The sequence below is a fragment of the Symphalangus syndactylus genome, chromosome 21 (assembly GCF_028878055.3).
Source record: "Symphalangus syndactylus isolate Jambi chromosome 21, NHGRI_mSymSyn1-v2.1_pri, whole genome shotgun sequence".
Taxonomy (NCBI): Eukaryota; Metazoa; Chordata; class Mammalia; order Primates; family Hylobatidae; genus Symphalangus; species Symphalangus syndactylus.
The window spans coordinates 52897740-52917368 of NC_072443.2; the positions used below are offsets into that span (position 1 = coordinate 52897740).

Here is a 19629-nt window from a genome sequence, read left to right on the forward strand (position 1 = left end):
GCGAGGTACCTTGTGCTGTCGCTGCCGCTGGCGGTACCGCTTGCCCACTTCCTCCATCTCCTCCAGGGTCATGGGCCGCGCCTCCCTCTGCGTGTCAACTGCAGGCACCGTTAGCAGGTCCACTTTGGGAAGCTGTGGGGCTGAATCCACCTCCTGCTTCTTGAGCGGACCTTTCAGGGAATCTCTGTGCTTGGCCAAGATACAACCTAGAGTCGGAGGGAAGAGATGAAGGAAGGAGGGACTAAGAGGGTGCCCAGCCATGGAACCTGCCAAGCAGTTATCCAGTGTCACCCAACAGGCACCAGGCCACCCCTCCACTCCCTTCCCACACATCTGGGCAGTGCCCACCTAAGCCACCTAAGCTGTACCTTAGATGTGGCCCTCCTCTCCATCTCCACTAACGGCGTCCCTTACTGCACCAACCCCAGCCCTCTGGCTGCCATTCTCGCCCTGTCACCCTGTCTCGCCAAGCAGCAAATAGGATCTTTAAAAAATATAGCATATGGCCAGGTGCGGTGGCTCACGCCAGTAATCCCAGCACTTTGGGAGGCCGAGGAGGGCGGATCGTGAAGTCAGGAGATCGAGACCATCCTGGCTAACACTGTGAAACCCCGACTCTACTAAAAATACAAAAAATTAGCTGGGCGTGGTGGCACGTGCCTGTAGTCCCAGCTATTCGGGAGGCTGAGGCAGGAGAACTGCTTTAACCTGGGACCTGGAGGTTGCAGTGAGCCGAGATCGTGCCACTGCACTCCAGCCTGGGCGACAGAGCGAGACTCCGTCTCAAAAACAAACAAACAAAAAATATAGAGCAGGGAGGGCCGGGCGCGGTGGCTCACGCTTGTAATCCCAGCACTTTGGGAGGCCGAGGCGGGCGGATCACGAGGTCAGGAGATCGAGACCACGGTGAAACCCCATCTCTACTAAAAATACAAAAAAAAATTAGCCGGGCGTGGTGGCGGGCGCCTGTAGTCCCAGCTACTCGGAGAGGCTGAGGCAGGAGAATGGCGTGAACCCCAGGAGGCGGAGCTTGCAGTGAGCCGAGATTGCGCCACTGCACTCCAGCCTGGGCGACACAGCGAGACTCCGTCTCAAAAAAAAAAAAAAAAAAAAATATAGAGCAGAGTACTTTGGGAGGCTGAGGCGAGTGGATCAGCTGAGGTCAGTAGTTCGAGACCAGCCTGACCAATATGGTGAAACCCCGTCTCTACTAAAAATACAAAAGTTAGCCGGGTGCAGTGGTGTGCACCTGTAGTAGTTACTTGGGAGGCTGAGACAGGAGAATTACTTGAACCCGGGAGGTGGAGGTTGCAGTGAGAAGAGATCACACCACTGCACTCTAGCCTGGATGACTGAGCAAGACTCCATCCCCCCACCCAAAAAAAATATATATATATACATATATAAAGCAGGGTACAGTGGCACGCCTGTGGTTCTAGCTACTCAGGAGGCTAAAGTGGGAGGATTGCTTATGCCCAGGAATTCAAGGCTGCAGTAAGCTATGATCATACCTGTGAATAGCCACTTCACTCCAGCCTGGGCAACATAAGGAGACCCCGTTGAGTGGGCCTCCTTATGTTGGATATGTGTGGATGGATAGATAGATAGATAGATAGATAGATAGATAGATAGATAGATAGACAGACAGACAGACAGACAGATAGACAGACCAGATTGCCTCATTCCCTTGGCTTCCCACAGCACTTAGACCAAAACCCAGAGTCCTTTCCCTGGGCTACAAGGCCCTGCTGCACCATCTGGCCTCAGCTGCCTTCCCACCTGGTCCATGGCATACCATTCACCCTTCACCCATTCCACCCAGCCACCCTGACCACCTTCTGTCTCTTGCAAGCTTTCCTACCCCAGGGCCTTTGCCTTCACAGTTCTATCTGCCTAGATTGCGCTTCCCCCAAGACTAGTTCCTGTCAATCACTCAGATCTTGGCTCCAATGTCTGCTTCGCAGAGAGGCCTTCCCTGAGCACCAGCCCTTTAGGTGCAAGCTCATCGAAAGCTGGGGCTTTGGCTGGCCCACTGCTGTGTTTGCAGTTTCTAGAAGTGGCACATAGTAGTTGCTCAACAAAGATTCCAATGAATGAAAGAATCCCATTGTCCCTGCCCTGGTTCAGACTTTCATTGTCTCAAGCTGAAATAATATCCTGACCTTACCACCTTCTATTGAGGCTGTGAACAGTGGCTCAGCCTCTCTAAGCTCCAGCTTCCTCCTCGTAAAGCAGGAATAGCAATCCTGACCTCTGAGGACATAAAGGATAAACTGAGATCATTCTGCAAGAATGAAGAAGAGCTACTGCAAGAAGAACTACTGGAAGAAGGTACCCCTGCCAAGATGCTCAAACTCTTGCCTCTTTAGACAAAGTGAGAGACACCCTGACAGAGCAGGAGCACCGTCGTCTGGGACAAACACCACCACTTCAAGTTCCAGCTTCCTTTCTAGCCTCATGCATTTCAAGGAAATCACTCCTCTTCTAACTATAAGCAGCCAGAAAGAGCAGACAGTAAAACACAGATAAGACAGCTCAGGCACAGAGGGAGGTGGGGGGGGAGTCTCTTGGGTGACTGCCAAACTTCACCCTCATACAGTGGGCCCCAGTAAAACAGTGGGCCTTAATAAGCACATTCCTTTCCCTTCAGGTGCACTAAGATAGGGAAGCTAAAAGCAGACTTGGGGGATATGCCTGCAGCTGCAGAAAGATGTATGGAAACAGACACACCACTCTGCCTCCCAGATAAACACAACAAAGAGACACAGAAGCAGTCCAAGCCTCTGATAAACTCTCCCACCCTGAATCCTTAAAAACTCTTAGTCTGTAAGAGAGTGTGGCTCTGACCTAACTCGGCCAGCAGCCCCTCTCAGATTTGTTTTCTCTAAAATAAACCTGTCCTTGACTATTAAGCCACCTTTCCTGTTTCTTTCCTCTTTCTTTAATTCTTACACACCCCAGTCTACCTATCTTACCCACTGCTGCTCACCAGGGAAAAAGAACTCAGTGATGACGCCAAAATAGCACCATGAGAGCAAAGGTCTGCTGCTTGGCTTTGTGTTTACTTACTGGGAAATAACAGGCCCCAAAATATCTCTGCTGCGAATATGCATCACAGCACACTGTGGTCATTCAAATGACTCGCAGCCAGCTACACAGATAGCGATGAGCTTGGTAATTTATAACAAAAAGGCACAAAGAGTATCAGAGGGAAAGCAGCCCAACTTGAGGCGACCTTAAAAATGTGCTGGACATAAAGGAGATTACTACTGTTGGGGTGGTGACACATGCAGGAGGCGACTGTTGGGGTGCTGAGGTTCCCTGAGCTCTGAGAGAGGCAGAGACCCTGTTTGGGAGGTGATAGTTTCTCTTCAGGGCAGCTGGTTGAGACTGGACATTGAAAATCTCCTGGAGGACTGAGGAATGGATGCTCTGAGCTGCCTGCTGTCCCCAAATGAGCCACTCCAATGAGGATGCTGAGTAACTCCTCTTGGTGTGACCGTAAACTCCAACGGCCTCACCCCAGATCTTTACCATTGTTAGGAAACCCCTCCACTGCCTCCTCCAGGGCTCCTGTGTGACTCAGGGAGGACAAGGAGGCCCCAAACATGCATGAGATTAAGTTCCTGCCAACCTGGTGCATGGGAACAGAGCAAGATTTGTTTCATTTAGAAAAACAAAGCTGTGGCTATGTTTGGGAAGGGTGCTGGAATGGGTGGATGGTTGTAATTGTTCTTTATTGTTTGTTTGTTCACTACAAGAATGGTACTAAGATATAAAGTAATATTATAAAATACGCCTTTGTGTTGTAGAGCAAATTCATAGCCAGAGCTTTAGCAAGTCCATTTCTAATTTGCCTCTGTGCCTTGTCTGGACAGATGTGGCCCCACAAGTGTATTGCTTGGCAAATGGAACTTGAGCCATGCACAACCTTTACAACTGTTGACAGCAACCCTGCCATAATACCCCTGATAGCAGAATACCAAAATATACTTTCCAGTAAACTGTAAACATGTGCTAATTCTGGTTCTGAACAAGAATTTTATCAATAAGCTATGGATTAATAGTGAGGAGGCCTTGAACCCACACACACATAAATGTCTCTGGAAAGGCTTGCCATTTGGGTCAGTTCTCAGCCTCTCAGGTGGGCTCTGGTGGGCTGAGTATCCTCCTCTAAGAACAAGGGCTGGGACTCATTTGTCTTTGAATGGACACCGTGGTAGCTGGGCACTCAAGGGAATATCTATTCCTTAGTTAATCTCCGGGCCTGAAAATTTCCAGAGGCTTGGCCAAACCACAGTCAGCCAAAACTGGGGAACACACTGAGGAAGTGAGTTTGGAGGAGAGGCCAAGGCTGCCTGCACCAGGCTTGCTCCCAGGACGGGGAGGTGGAGGCACAGGATGGGGAGGGGTACGCACGCTCCCTTGCAGTGGCCAGCCTGCTCCTTTGCTGAGCCATAGACCACTGCTTGTAGGTATTGGCCAGGATACCCATGGTAATGGTGTTGTGCTTCCCAAGAGAGCTGAGGTAGATCACTATATCCTCCACTTCTTGGTTCTTCAGAGGGACTCCGACCTGAGGAGAGAGAAGGCCTTGAGACTAGCAGGCTCACATGCAAACATCCTGCTCTGATGGCCAAGGCCTTACCAGCCTCCTCAGGCCACCATCCTGCTTCCAGTTTCATCCTCAACCACTCCCTACTATACTCAAGGTCCCTGCTGCAGGAGCTCTGAGCCCTTTCCCAGTCCTTGAATGAACTCTGCACTTTCTTTTTTTTTTTTTTTTTTTTTGAGACGGAGTCTCGCTCTGTCACCCAGGCTGGAGTGCAGTGGCGCGATCTCGGCTCACTGCAACCTCCGCCTCCCGGGTTCACGCCATTCTCCTGCCTCAGCCTCTCCGAGTAGCTGGGACTACAGGCGCCCGCCACCACGCCCGGCTAATTTTTTGTATTTTTAGTAGAGACGGGGTTTCACCGTGGTCTCGATCTCCTGACCTCGTGATCCGCCCGCCTTGGCCTCCCAAAGTGCTGGGATTACAAGCGTGAGCCACCGCGCCCGGCCGAACTCTGCACTTTCTTACCTTTGCCTTTGCTTAGGCAGTTCTCCTTCTCTGCCTGAAAAACTCCTATCCCTCTTTCAAAGTCCAGTCCAGATGTCACCATCTTTATAGAGTGGGTTACTTCTTCCTCTAGGGTCCCACCCCACTTTCTACCAGTCTCAATGGCAGCATCTACCATGCTGGATATGAAGCATGATTTCACATGTGGATCATCCCTATACACAAGTAACACATAAATCTCCCTTAATTCCTGGAAAATGGGATCAAGAATACTATACATCTCACTCTTTTAAGGACAATGAGCAACTCTGGAGGTGTATAATGCTTGCCAGCAACATTGGATATTCAAGAAGAAAAGTTTTAAAGGAAATATGATTTTGTTCTTCAGTTTCTTTAGACAATAGTCATTGTTCACTGAACTTTACTCAAACTCCTGGCCTCAAGTGATCCTCCTGGTTGGGCCTCCCAAAGTGCTGGGTAAACAGACATGAGCCACTGCGCCTAGCCTTGATCAGAACTAACTTGATCAGAACTAAGTAAGATCAGAACTCTCCTGGTGCTGGCTGGGCATTGTGGCTCACGCTTGTAATCCCAGCACTTTAGGAGGCCCAGGTGGGTGGAATGCCTGAGGCCAGGAGTTTGAGACCAGACTGGCCACTGTGGTGAAGCCCCATCTCTACTAAAAACACAAAATTAGCCAGGCATGGGGACACATGCCTGTAATCCCAGCACCCGGGAGGCTGAGGCAGGAGAATCCCTTGAACCAGGGAGAGGGAGGTTGCAGTGACCCAAGACTGTGCCATTGCACTGCAGCCTGGGCAACAAGAACGAAGATCCGTCTCAAAAAACAAAACAAAACAAAACAAAACAAACACAAAAAAAGGAACTCTCCTGGTGCTAAAGAATGTAATATTTAACCTTTTGGTTATGGAGATTAAAGACCATTATCTTTAAATGCTTTGAAATGTTTTTGAGATAATTACATATCATAAAACATGTGTGAGAAAACTGATAATAATTTAAAATCACGAAAGACATCACAGTCAACTTCCTAAAGTTGTATAAGGTATTTGTTGTTGTTGTTTGGGTTTCTTTTAAGTCGAGATCTTGCTCTGTCACCCAGGCTGGAGTGTAGTGGTGTGATCATAGCTCACTGCAGCCTCTAACTCCTGGGCTCAAGTGATCCTCCCATCTGACCCTCCCATGTAGCTGTGCCACCACACTGGGCTAAGTTTTTTAATTTTTTGTAGAGATGGGGGTCTCACTATGTTACCCAGGCTGATCTCAAGCTCTTGGCCTCAAGCAATCTTCCTGCTTTGGCCTTCCAAAGTGTTGGGGGATTACAGGCATGAGCCATCATGCCAGGGTAAAGTATCTTGCATTCAAAATATATAAAAACATAATTCATCTAGAGTAGGGTTAGCAAGTTAGCAAGCTTTTTTCTATAAAAAGTCAGATAGGGCCAGGCACAGTGGCTCATGCCTGTAATCCCAGCACTTTGGGAGGCTGAGGCAGGTGGATCACAACGTCAAGAGATCAAGACCATCCTGGCCAACATGGTGAAACTCCTTCTCTGCTGAAAATACAAAAATTAGCTGGGCGTGGTGGTACATGGCCTATAGTCCCAGCTACTTGGGAGTCTGAGGCAGGAAAATCGCTTGAACCTGGGAGGCGGAGGTTGCAGTGAGCCAAGATCGCACCACTGCACTCCAGCCTGGTGACAGAGTGAGACTCCACCTCAAAAAAAAAAAAAAAAAAAACTCAGATAGTAAATATTTTAGGTTTGGCTAGCCATATGGTCTGTGTCATACTGCTCAACTCTGCCATTGTAGCGTGAAAGCAGCCATAGACAATTCAAGGATGAATGAGTGTGGCTGTGTTCCAATAAAACTTCATTTAAAAAACAGGAAGCAGGCTGGACTTGTCTCGTGAGCCACAGTTTGCAGACGTCTGCTAGGCCGATACAACTTTCCATGATGACGGAAATGTTCCACATCTGTGCGGTCCAGTAGAGGAGCTACTTGCCACATGTGAGTACTGAGCACTCAAAATGTGTGGCTGGTATGATTGACAGACTGGATTTTAAAATTTATAATTGATGTACATTAATAAATAGGCAGTGAAAGTAAAAGTGTGGTCCATGGACCAGTACTACAGGCATCACCAGGAGTTCGTTAGAAATACAGCATCTTTTGATGACCCACAGATGTGCTGGGTCAGAAGCTGCATTTCGACAGGACCCCCATGTAACTTATATGCCAGTGACAGTTGGAGACACCCTACCAGCTTTCTCTGATCTCAGTTTTGGGGTCTGCTGTGCAAGACAGGGATCCCCCAAGGTAGCTGGCTGGTTATGAGGTTGACTCCACAGACTTTCCACTCAGGTGGGGGTTTTCAAGGTCAGATTGGTGCGGGGCAGATTTTAAGGATCTGATTTGGCCACAAATTAATCCATATTTTCCAATCTGGCTTTATAAGTAATAAGGCTGACAGTCTGCACTCCTTGTGTCTACTTCTCAGTTGAACCAGAACCCGGCGGCGGGTGGGGGGGCGTTGCGGGGGGCGGCAAAGAGGGAGTACATGGACATCCTGCCCACTTAGGCCCATTCAGAGAAAGCAGGTGGCACTTACTGCCTTTACAGCCGCGATGAACTCCTCCCTGGTGATTCTCTCGTTCTCACCCTGGCCCACCTTGTGAAATATCTCCAGGATCTTGACCTTGCGGCTATGCAGGTAGGAGTACATGACCGACAGGGCAGGGGGCTTGGGCAGCTGGAGCTGGGGCACCATCTGGCGGGACAGCCGGGAGAGCTGGGGGGCTTTCTTCTGGAAGAGGCGAGAGGGTAGGGCAGAGGAGAGAGTTCAAGGGAGACAGGCCAGGGGGATGCAGTCCCCAGAGTTAGGGACTAAGGAGAGGCCGAGCAGCTCTAAATAGCAGGATAGAGTACAAAGGGCACTGGGTTCAGGGCAACTGTGTTTGGCCACAAAATGCCTGGGAGACTTTGCTTCTCTGAGCCTTGGTTTCTCATCTGAAAAACACAAGGCTTGGACAACATAGGAACTAAAATTTCATTCTTATCCACATCTCTCCTGTCAAACAAGTCAGTATCTGTAATCCCACTGGTCTGGTCTCTCAGTGCACCAAAACCTATACCCTTCCCTGGAGCCAGGTGGAGACCCCCCATCCCCGCCCCCAGCCTTTGCATCTGCTATAGGCCTCCTGCCTGGAAGACTTTTCTCTCTTTCTCTATCTGTCCAAATCCTCCTCCTCCAATTCCAGGTGAAAGGGCATATTTTGTAATGATGATAATCCTCTACTTTGGTGCAGCACTGGACAGTTTACAAAGGGCCTTCCCATTCCCTAGGGTATTGTTCCTCTGTGCTCCTCCTGGGGTGCTTATGATAATAGAGACCCACCTCTATTAATGGCCTGTAGCAAACTGTAGAGCCATTAATCCAATGTGTCTGCCTCCCCCACTAACATGTGAACACCTTGTGTTAAGGCTTAATGTTTGTCCCCTCCAAAACACATGTTTAAACTGAACATGACTTTTGTTAAGCCACTTGGCACATGTGACTATTGAGCACTCAAAATGTGGCTGGTGTGATTGAGGGACTGGATTTTTACATTTATAATTAATTTATATTATTAAATAGCTAGCAAAAGTAAAAGTGTGGTCCGTGGACCAGTACCACAGGCATCACCAGGAGCTCGTTAGAAACACAGCATCTTTTGATGACCCACAGATGGGCTGGGTCAGAAACAACTTAATACTGTTATCAATATAATGGTATTAAGAGGTGGGGCCTTTAAGAGGTGATTGGGTCATGAGGGGTCTGCTCTCATGAATCCATTAATTAATTTATGGATTAATGGGCTAAGGATTAATTGGTTATCCTGGAAGAGGGTTCGTTATCATGAGTGGGATCTGCTAGAAAAGCCAGTTTGGCTCCCTCTCGTGCACCCCCTCACCCTGAGATGCCTTCCATCATGCAGGATTAGGATGCAGCACGAGGCCCTCCCTAGAGGCCGACCAGTCAAGTATTCAGATGATTGTGGCCCAGGCCAACATCCTGACTGCAACCTCATGAGGACTTTCAGCCTCTAGGAACGTGAGCCAAAAAAATTTCTTTTCTTTATAAATTACCCAGTATCAGGTCTTCTGTGATAGCAAGAGAAGCCAGGCTAAGACACCCTGGAAGTAAGACCATGTCTTATTTACAGTGTATCCCCATCTCCCACCTTTATACTGAACAAAGCCCAGGCCGTAGGAAGACAGGCAGTAATTGTTTGCTGAAGGAATAAATGATCCTATGAATTAGGTATGAGGTATTATCTAATTCACAATAAGGAATCAGGCTCAGAGATGTGAAGGGTTTTCCCAATGCCACACAGCAGGTAAACAGTACAGCTGCATTTCTAACCCAGGTCTAGTTCTTATTCTTAGACACTATGCTGCTGGAAGAAGAGGGTGTGTTAGACCTATGAAATTAGGATTTTGGCTATAATAACAGCAAGGACTGACCCTGAAGTTTCTGGGCCAACCAACCCAATGGACACTTGTGAGATTACAATAATAATACAGATGGAAATCATGTTTGAGTGCTCACTATGTGCCCAATAGCGTCCTAGGCACCTTATATAAATGAATCCATTTAGACATCATAGCGACCCCAGGAGGTAGGAACAATGGTTATCTCCATTTTATAGATGAGAAAACTGAGACTCAAATGGTACAGGTAGGAAGTAGCAGAGCTATGTTTAAACCCAACTTATCTGACCTCTTATCCCAAGGAAATGTCACAGAGAGAGAAGGAGTTGGTAGTACCCTTATCACTTACTATCGCTATATGTTTGGATAAATGTTGGCCTCACTGAGCTTCTATTTCCACATTTGTAAAAGAGGGATCCTCCTTTTCCTCCCAACCTCACAATCGTCATCCTCACAATAGCCCTGTGAGCACCTGCTTGCTACATGGAACCCTCAGCAAACATGTGTCAATGAACAAATGAATGAACAATGGGTATTTTACAAATACCCCATAAGATGGACTGCCAGGAATGGTCCCTTCTGGGGTGATTTTAAGGTATGTCCACAAATTCTTCTGCTTCCCTCCTTTCTAAGATGGAGTCTTCTTTCCGTCTTCAGCATGGGCAGTACTCAGGGACTCACTTCTGACAAAGAGAATGTGGTGGAAGTGATAGTGTAAAACTTCTGAAACTGAGGCCTTCGGAAGCTAGGTCCAAAAGGGCATTGCAGCCTCTGTCTTGCTCTCTTTTTTGGACCCTTCACTCTGGGGGATGCCAGCAGCCATACTGTGAGGACACTCAAGCAGCCCTATGGAGAGGTCCATGTGGGGAGGAACTGAGGCCTCCTGCCAATAGCCACATGGGTGAGTCAGCTTGGAAGCAGATCCTTTTGTCCCAGTCAAGCCTTCAGATGACTGTGGCCCAGGCCAACATCCTGACTGCAACCTCATGAGAGACTCTGAGCCAGAGGGACCCAGCAAAGCTACTCCCCGATTCCTGACTCTAGAAACTGTGTGTGATCATAAATATTTGTTGCTTTCAGTCATTTGGGGGTGTTTGTTATGCAGCAATAGATAACTAGATAACTAATACTCCTCCCTCTCAAGACTTCTGTTTGCTCCTCTGTGAAATGGGGCGAACTATCCCTATCCAGCCTAACCCAAGGGAATAAAATAATGATGCATCCCTAAACCCTTGGTGTCTTCATCTGGCAAATGGGGCTGCTCACCCTGGTGGTCCTGGTAGTTGCCTGGGAGGCATTTGGCTGGGCACTCTGCTCCTCGTGGATCAGGTGTAAGACCTTGGCCTCTGAAGGCGTGATGCTGGGCTTGTTCTCCAGCCACCTCTTTACATCACCAAAGGACTCTAGCTCCTGCCGCAGCTTCGCCCTCCGGCTCAGCCAGGTCTTCCTGTCCTCTGGCTGCTCTTGGATATCTCTAGCTTCCAGAGCTTTGAAGCTGGGGATGGGCTTTGGGGGAGCCTGAGGTTGGGAGGCAGGATTAATGGGTGTCTGATCCTCCTTGTGAGGCACCATGATGATTCGCCGGCGGGTCTGAGGCAGGCGGAAGTCCTTCTGCTTGAACTGCTTGAAGCAGTGGGCAATGACCAGTTCAGGATCAAAAACGGCGGCATTTTCATTGATGGGAGTCTTAGACGGGCAGAGTCCTTGGGGTAAGAGAGTTAAAAGGTGAGTTTCTTTCTGGAAGAGGACTGAAAGGAGCCAGGAAGGAAAAATGCTTTTGCTCCAGGCTGGGCATCAGGGGCTCTGGATTCCAGGCCAGGCTTTATCATTGTCTTGCTGTAATGGTAAGGATAATTTCATCTAATGTGATCGGGTGCTCCCAACAGCAGGCAGCAAGCTATGCTTTCTCTTATTTCATCTTCTCCACACCCAGCCCCCACCACTCCCATTGGCAATCAGAATGAACTTTTAAAGATGCCATCTGATCTTGTGTGATCATCTGAGGCAGCACAGTATTAAGAGCAGAGGCTTTGGGGCCAGAACGTTCTTCGGTCTGAGTCTTGGCCCTGCCACCTACTGGCTGCATGATCTTGAGCAACCACTTAACTTCCCTGTCTCAACCTCTTCATTGGTAAAATGGGCATAATGATGGTAACCTATTTTATTGGATGGGAGTGATGTTAAAATCAGTCAATTTATTAGAGTTGCTTTGTACATAATATATCTGCTATTATTGGTATATACTTACCATGCACTCATTTTGAAGCCCTTCCATGACTTTTGATAGCCCTTAAAATGAAGTCCCGTGCCTCTCTTCTGTCAACCTGTCCCCCTAATCCCTTGCTTCTCTCTCCTTACTATGTCCTGGATACCTGGGCTTCTCTCTGTTTGCTGAGTGGTCCAAGCCTCATCCTGACTAGGGGTTGGCACGTGCTCCTCCCTCTAGTAGGAGTGCTCCCTCCCCATCCACACCCTGGGCACTCTTCCTCATCCTCCAAGCCCTATCTTTGCATCACAACCTGCAATTTCCTTCAGACCACTTATCACAACTAGGTACATCGAGGGCTGAAAACTGGTGGCCCTCATGCTGAATGAGGGCTGAGGTCTTGTTTTGTTTGACACCTTGCTTGATATTTTTCAATCTGAGCTACTTTGGGTGAGGCATTGCCCTCTCCAGCTTGCCACAGGCTCCCCTATTCCTTAATGTCTCACAGGCAGCTCATTTTCTTTATTAAGTTCTCAGTTTGAGCAGCAATTTGCCTTTGAGACTCCCGGTGCAATTATTTGGTTGAAGTTTATTTTTTCTAGTAGACTATGAGCTCCATGAAGACTGTAACCCTATCTCTCTTGTTCCCGACTGGAGCCCTGACACCTTCACAGTGTCTACATATAATGGGAACTCAGTAAATATTTGGTGAGTGACAAATGGACAGACCTACGATGCTGGTACTATAATTATGCCCATTTTGCAGATAAGGACATTGAGGCCTAGAGAGGCCCAAGGTCACTCAGTTGATTAGTAGCAGAGCTGAGACATGAACTTCAGTTTGTCTGGCCCCAGAGCTCGGCTCTTAGCTGTTACTTGATATTACCCAAGGCTGTAACCCAATCCTGCTGAGTCTCAAGTATTTTACTTCTGCCGGGTGCAGTGGCTCACGCCTGTAATCCCAGCACTTTGGGAGGCCGAGGCGGGCAGATCACGAGGTCAGGAGATCGAGACCACGGTGAAACCCCGTCCCTACTTAAAAAGTACAAAAAATTAGCCGGGCGTGGTGGCGGGCGCCTGTAGTCCCAGCTACTTGGAGAGGCTGAGGCAGGAGAATGGCGTGAACCAGGGAGGCGGAGCTTGCAGTGAGCCGAGATTGCGCCACTGCACTCCAGCCTGGGCGACAGAGCGAGACTCCGTCTCAAAAAAGAAAAAAAAAAAAAAGTATTTTACTTCTAAAATGGTATAAACTCTGCTCTATCTACCTCTAGAAGTTGTTATGAAGATCAAATGAGATAACAGTTTGAAAGTGTTCTAAAAAATCAGAAGGGGCCAGGCATGGTAGCTTATGCCTGTAATCCAAGCACTTTGGGAGGCTGAGGTGGGAGGATTGCTTGAGCCCAAGAGTTCAAGACCAGCCTGGGCAACATAGTGAGACCTCATCTGTACAAAAAAATTAAAAAACTAGCCGGGCATGTTGGTGCATGCCTGTAGTCTCAGCTCCTCAGGAGGCTGAGGTGGGAAGATCACTTGAGCCTGGGAGGTCAAGGCTACAGTGAGCTGAGATTACCCCCATTGTACTCCAGCCTGGGCAACAGAGACCCTTTTTCAAAAAAATTTTAAAAAATCAGAAAGGATACAACAATCTTATTGGAAATACTGTCACTGTCATTTTCCTCCTAAAACCCAAACTCCCTTGCTTAAAACCTGTCCATGGCTCCCAACTGCCTCTAGAATAAAGTTCAAGCTCCTTAACCTGGCCCCACCTGGTCCTCTCGCCCCTACCAGCCTCTCCAATTTCTCTGGCTCCTTCTGCCTTCCCTTGCATTTGTATCCAAACAGATCTGCCCCACCAACACACACACAAGCCATGCTGTTTCCTCCCAATGACATGCTCTTCTCCCTCCCTGCTTCACTTCTTTGAGACTCAGCTCAGGCATCCCAGCCCCTTGAAGCCCTCCCACTCCCCCTCTCGTGGGCCCTCTGGGTCCCATAGCCCCCATACTTAGTCCCATCATAAACATTTACCATATTTTTCTGAAATGAAGATACTTTCTGCATCTTTCTTTCCCAACAGACTGTGAGTTTCCAAGTGACAAGGACTGTGTTTTAGTTCCCCTGTGTCCTCAGTGCCCAGCCTGGCCCAAAGTGGACATTCAGTACATTTGTTAAGTCTCTTTACAAGGCCCATGTGTTCCTTTCATAGTCAGCAAATAATAAAAGTAAACATCATGGTACGGTTTGCATCTGTGTCCTTGCCCAAATCTCATGTTAAATTATAATCCCCATTGTTGGAGGAGGGGCCTAGTGGGAGGTGATTGGATCATGGGAGAGGACCTCCCCCTTGCTGTTCTCATGAGAGCCAGTGCTCACAAGATCTGGTTGTTCGAAAGCATAGCACCTCTCCCTGCTCTCTCTTCCTCCTTCTTGGGTTATGTAAGATGTGCCTGTCTTTGCCTTCCACCATGATTGTAAGTTTCCTGAGGCCTCCCGAGCCATGCTTCCTGTACAGCCTGAGGAACTGTGAGTCAATTAAACCTCATTTCTTTATAAATTACCTAGTCTCAGGTAGTTCTTTACAGCAATGCTAGAACAGATATTACACATCAATAGGGATGGAAGCGAACACTTCTAAACAACACATGTATCATTACTTTGACCACAAGAAAGTTCATTCCCATCAGGGGATGACGGAGAATGTAGTCATTCATCAAGTCAGTATTTATTGAGAATCCCCCAGGGCTTGGTGCTGTACCAGGTGCAGACTAAACTAGGCTGGGCACCTACCATGGTTCACCCGTTCCCAGTCCACCCAGTGGAACAAGGTGGGAAACCCAGAGGGTAAAAAGATGTTCTCAGCTGGGGGAGAAATGCTGACTGTGGGACCTGGGAGGGCATCAAGGAAGAGGTGTCTTTGATGTGGACCTTCAAGAATGTTCTGGCTTCACGGGGTGGAGGGGCAGGGATGGGGAAAGGTCAGGAGTGGGATTTGGGGATTTTAGGGTCACCAGACCGTTCCACATGTTGGAGGCCCACTGTGTGTAAAGGAGGAGGTTAGTGGGAAATAAGGTTGGCGTCATCTCAAATGCCAGGCTAAGAGATTGAAACTTTACCCTGCAGGCCACGGGAACACAAAACCTGCTCCCCACAGGTCTTGCTGCTCCCATCTGGGTCCTCCCTAGACCCCCAATCCATGTTCTGCCCTCAGCCAGGAGAGCCTTACAAATGTAAATTCACAGTCTGTACCTCCTCCATTTGAAACCATTCAATGGCTTCCTACTGCTCTTTGAATAAATACCCACCTCCTTTTGTGGCCTACAAAGCTGCCTTCACTGGCCCTGCTCCCCACTCTTCCCTTGTCACCTTCCAGCCCCTGCCCCCTCACTCATGTGGTCCCAGCTGCTGTCCTCCTTTCTGTTGTCCCAGGTGCCTGGTTCCTTCCTGGCTCTGGGTTTTCAGATTTTGCATTTGCTATGCCCTCTGAAGAGCACTGCATTCCCCAGGGCTTCCCCTGGCTGAGTCCCTCTCCTCACATAGTTCTAAACCTGCACCAGCCCCTGACCCCACTTTCCAAGGGTGCCTGCCCACCAGACCCTCCTCAGGGAGCTTCATTTTAGTGCTCTTTGGAGTCCTGTGTCCATTGACAGAAAGGGAAATGGGCTCTTATAATAAAAGAGGCTGTCGTTGTGTAGTTATGGGTAGAGACTATGTGACAATGTTCCTAGGAAATTGGCGAGGAAAGCTCTCAGACACCAACTAGTTCAATCACCTGCCCAGGTCAGGGACACTCTTCTCAATGCCACTGGCAGACTTTGCCTCTGTTTATACATCTCCAGTGACATGGAGCTTTCTACTTAACATGGTGGACACTAAACTCTGACTGCTAGAAAATACTTCCTTATATTGACCCAGAATTTGTTTCCCTGGACTTTCTACCCCTTGGTTCTAGTCCTCCCCATGGATGTCCCAGAAAACACACTTGTTCTCTCTTTTCTCGGACAGCCTATAGGTGTCTGGAAACAATTCCACTCTTTCTTGAAATTCTCCCTGCTCTTGGCTTGATTCAGTCTCCTGCTATGTCCAATTCTACCTCTCCAGCTACTGTTTTTGGGCCCCTCTTTTCCTGATTACTCCTTAAAGGTTGTTGCTTCCAGACTTATACCCAGGGTCTCTTCTCTTTTCAAATAATCCCTTCCACTCTCATGTTTCTATGACCTTCTGTATGCTGGGGACATCCATACCAATATTTTTGACTTGGAATTAGCTCCAAGTTTATACCTCCAGTTGTTCCTAAAACATCTCCACTTGGATGGCTTACAGGGATCTTTTTTTTTTTTTGAGACAGACTCTTGCTCTGTTGCTCAGGCTGAGGTGCAGTGGCACGATCTTGGCTCACTGCAAGCTCTGCTTCTCAGGTTCACGCCATTCTCCTGCCTCAGCCTCCCGAGTAGCTGGGACTACAGGCGCCCACCACCACGCCCGGCTAATTTTTTGTATTTTTAGTAGAGACGGGGTTTCACCATGTTAGCCAGGATGGTCTCGATCTCCTGACCTCGTGATCTGCCCGCCTCGGCCTCCCAAAGTGCTGGCATTACAGGCGTGAGCCACCGTGCCTGGCCAGGGATCTTCTCTTATTATTTATTTTTAATTGAGACAGGGTCTTGCTCTGTTCCCCAAGCTGGAGTACAGTGGCTCAATCATAGCTCACTGCAGCCTTGAACTCCTAGGCTCAAATGATCCTCCCAGCTCAGCCTCCTGAGTAGCTGGGAATACAGGTGTATGCCTTTACGCCCGGCTAACTTTTTTTTTTTTTTTTTTTTTTTTGAGATGGAGTCTCGCTCTGTCGCCCAGGCTGGAGTGCAATGTCACGATCTCGGCTCACTGCAAGCTCTGCCTCCTGGGTTCACGCCATTCTCCTGCCTCAGCCTCCTGAGTAGCTGGGACTACAGGTGCCCGCCACCATGCCCGGCTAATTTTTTGTATTTTTAGTAGAGACAGGGTTTCACCGTGTTAGCCAGGATGGTCTCAATCCCCTGATCTCGTGATCCACCCACCTCAGCCTCCTAAAGTGCTGGGATTACAGGCGTGAGCCACCCCGCCAGGCCCCGCTAACTTTTAAAAACAATTTTGTGCCGGGCGCGGTGGCTCACGCTTGTAATCCCAGCACTTTGGGAGGCCGAGGCGGGCGGATCATGAGGTCAGGAGATCGAGACCACGATGAAACCCTGTCTCTACTAAAAATACAAAAAATTAGCCGGGCGTGGTGGCGGGCGCCTATAGTCCCAGCTACTCGGAGAGGCTGAGGCGGGAGAACGGCGTGAACCCGGGAGGCGGAGCTTGCAGTGAGCCGAGATTGCGCCACTGCACTCCAGCCCGGGCGACAGAGCAAGACTCCGTCTCGAAAAAAAAAAAAAAAAACAACAACAAAAAAAACAATTTTGTAGAGATGGGATCTCACTATGTTGCCCAGGCTATTCTCAAACTCCTGGGCTCAAGCAGTCCTCCTGCCTCAGCTTCCCATAGTGCTGGGATTACAGGCGGGAGATACTGTGCCCAGCCACTGACAAGGATCTTAAACTCAACCAACCAAGACTGGATTTGTCTTTGTGCCCCTGCCCCCACTAACTGGGTCCTCTGAGTACGTTCTCTATCTCTGTGGAAGACATCTCCATCTACCAGGTCCCCCAGCTGCCAACTTGAGAACCATCTTTATTTGCCCCTTCTGTGTTTCCTGACCAACCAGCCCCCAAGTCCCTGTAGTTCCCCTCTAGCCTGGGCCTTCTCCCTCACCTCCCAGCATCTTTAGCTTGGGCATTTGACCAGAGCCCTGACCTGTGTGCCTGGGAAAGGTGGCCAGCCTCTCCAGCTCTCCCTGTTTCTCCACTGGGCATTAATGTGTTCAGTGCTGGAGAAGGGGCATGGAGAAGACCTTCAGTCTTCAAGCTTTATAGCCCCAGCTCTCATCTCCCCACACCAACATTCCGAGTCTACCAACTCAGTCTCAGGTCTTTTCTGACTGCTCCCAATCCAGTCCTGCCACTCCCAGTGGCCTCTCCATCTCCTGGCTTGCAGGATCTTCTATGATCTTGTCCCTTCTGACCTCTCTCACCTCATTTCCAGAGACACCAGACCTCTTGGGGCATGCTGTTTCCTTGCCCGAAATGCTTTTCCTTCCCCTTTTGGCTTGGAGAACTCCTTTTTACCCTTTAAGCTCCAGTGTAAAGATCTTTTCCAAAAGCTTGGAACTGTTCCTCCCCATCCCATACCCTCAGCACACCTTTTACTCCTGGGTGTCATCCCTGGGCCCGGCATTCACCCCTTCTTATTCTGTAATTATCCATTTATCTCTGTCTTTTACCTGTGAAGCTGCATTGCTTTGCCAAGAACTTGGTCCCCAGTACATTACTGCCAAAACCTTGAAGACTGACGTCTTCTCCATGCCTCTCCTCCAGTACTGAATACATTAATGTCCCGCAGAGAAACAGGGCGAGCTGGAGGGCTCCCGTCATATGGGTCCGGCCTCTGGTTCCTCCAACTAGGCTCAGATGGAAATCTCATAAATGTACATGACCTGCCCCCGACTCCATGGCAACCTTTCACCAGAGGGGGTCGGCACAATAAGATCTGTGGCTGAGTTTTTGCCCTCACCCTACTTTCACGCGTCCTTAGGGCGCTGAGCGCTTCCTGCAGGCGCTTCTTCCCGGGGCTTACCGAGCAGCGACAAGAACAGACTGTGGTAGGCTTCATAGTCGTGGTCCATGGTTGTGGTGCTGGGAGGGGGTGCTGAAGGGCGTGTGTGAATGTGTGTCGATGTGGGCTTGCTTGCGTAGGGGGGTACCGGGGTATCAGATAAACCGTAACTCCAAGTCGTGCGAAAGACGCTCAGCTCGGACTGCAGAAGCAACCTGTTGCCGTGGCTTCGGACGCCCCGCGCCAATTGGCTGAGCGCTGCCACGTGTCAGGAGCGAGCCCGCCCTGCCGAGCGCCTGCTGACCCCACCTCCTTTTCGTCCAATTCTGGGAGGGGCAGCGAGCAAATCCACGCCGTGCCCAGTTCTGGGCTTGGTGAAAGGCGGGATTTCTTCCTTCGGCCCAGTGGTCCCTGCATCTAGTGTAGAAAGTCTCCGGTTTTCGGCAGGGCGCGGTGGCTCACGCTTGTAATCCCAGCACTTTGGGAGGCCGAGGCGGGCGGATCACGAGGTCAGGAGATCGAGACCATCCTGGCTAACACGGTGAAACCCCGTCTCTACTAAAAAATACAAAAAATTAGCCGGGTGTGGTGGCGGGCGCCTGTAGTCCCAGCTACTCGGGAGACTGAGGCAGGAGAATGGCGTGAACCCGGGAGGCGGAGCTTGCAGTGAGCCTAGATAGCGCCACTGCAGTCAGGCCTGGGCGAAAGAGCGAGTACGTATCAAAAAAAAAAAAAAAAAGAAAGTCTCGGTTTTCCCGTGAAATGTGGGATCTTCTGCAGGTCTGCATATCTCTAGGCCTCAGTTTTCTCATCAGAAAAATAGGCCCTGCCTCCTCCAGAGGGTTAGGAAGAACCAAAGTGAGCTGTGGCCAGATAGAGGTGTTTGGTATGTTCTGCCCTCCTTATGGCAGGGTGCCGTGGTTTGGAGTCACAGAAGCTGAGGACCAGAGAATAATAATAAACCCTTGAAATGTGCATCAACTGATAAACAAAATGAGGTATATCCACAGGATGGCCATAAGAAGGAATGAAGTACATGCTACAATATAGATGAACCTTCAAAACAGTATGCTAAGCAAGCTAGACACAAAAGGCCACGTGCTGTATGATTCCATTTATGTGAAATGTTCAGCATAGACGAACCCACAGACATGGAAAGTAGATGAATGGTTGCTAGGGGA

The 19629-nt window shown here is 49.2% G+C and overlaps 1 protein-coding gene across 4 annotated transcripts in view; it reads right to left on the minus strand.

Moving 5' to 3' along the window:
- The window catches only part of EFCAB12 (EF-hand calcium binding domain 12), a 32938-nt gene that overhangs the window by 11426 nt on the left and 1883 nt on the right, over positions 1 to 19629 (minus strand). For 3 of the 4 annotated variants that reach the window (XM_063630215.1, XM_055259161.2, XM_055259160.2), the window contains exons 2-7: positions 18470 to 19006; positions 18117 to 18293; positions 10819 to 11255; positions 7691 to 7885; positions 4420 to 4576; positions 10 to 206 (exon numbers count right to left, since the gene is read on the minus strand). In XM_063630215.1, coding sequence (XP_063486285.1) covers positions 10 to 206; positions 4420 to 4576; positions 7691 to 7885; positions 10819 to 11255; positions 18117 to 18293; positions 18470 to 18518 — 1212 coding nt within the window. In that variant the 5' untranslated portion in view covers positions 18519 to 19006. The remainder of the gene's footprint in view (positions 1 to 9; positions 207 to 4419; positions 4577 to 7690; positions 7886 to 10818; positions 11256 to 18116; positions 18294 to 18469; positions 19007 to 19629) is intronic. The other variant, XM_055259159.2, reaches the window with a different exon arrangement.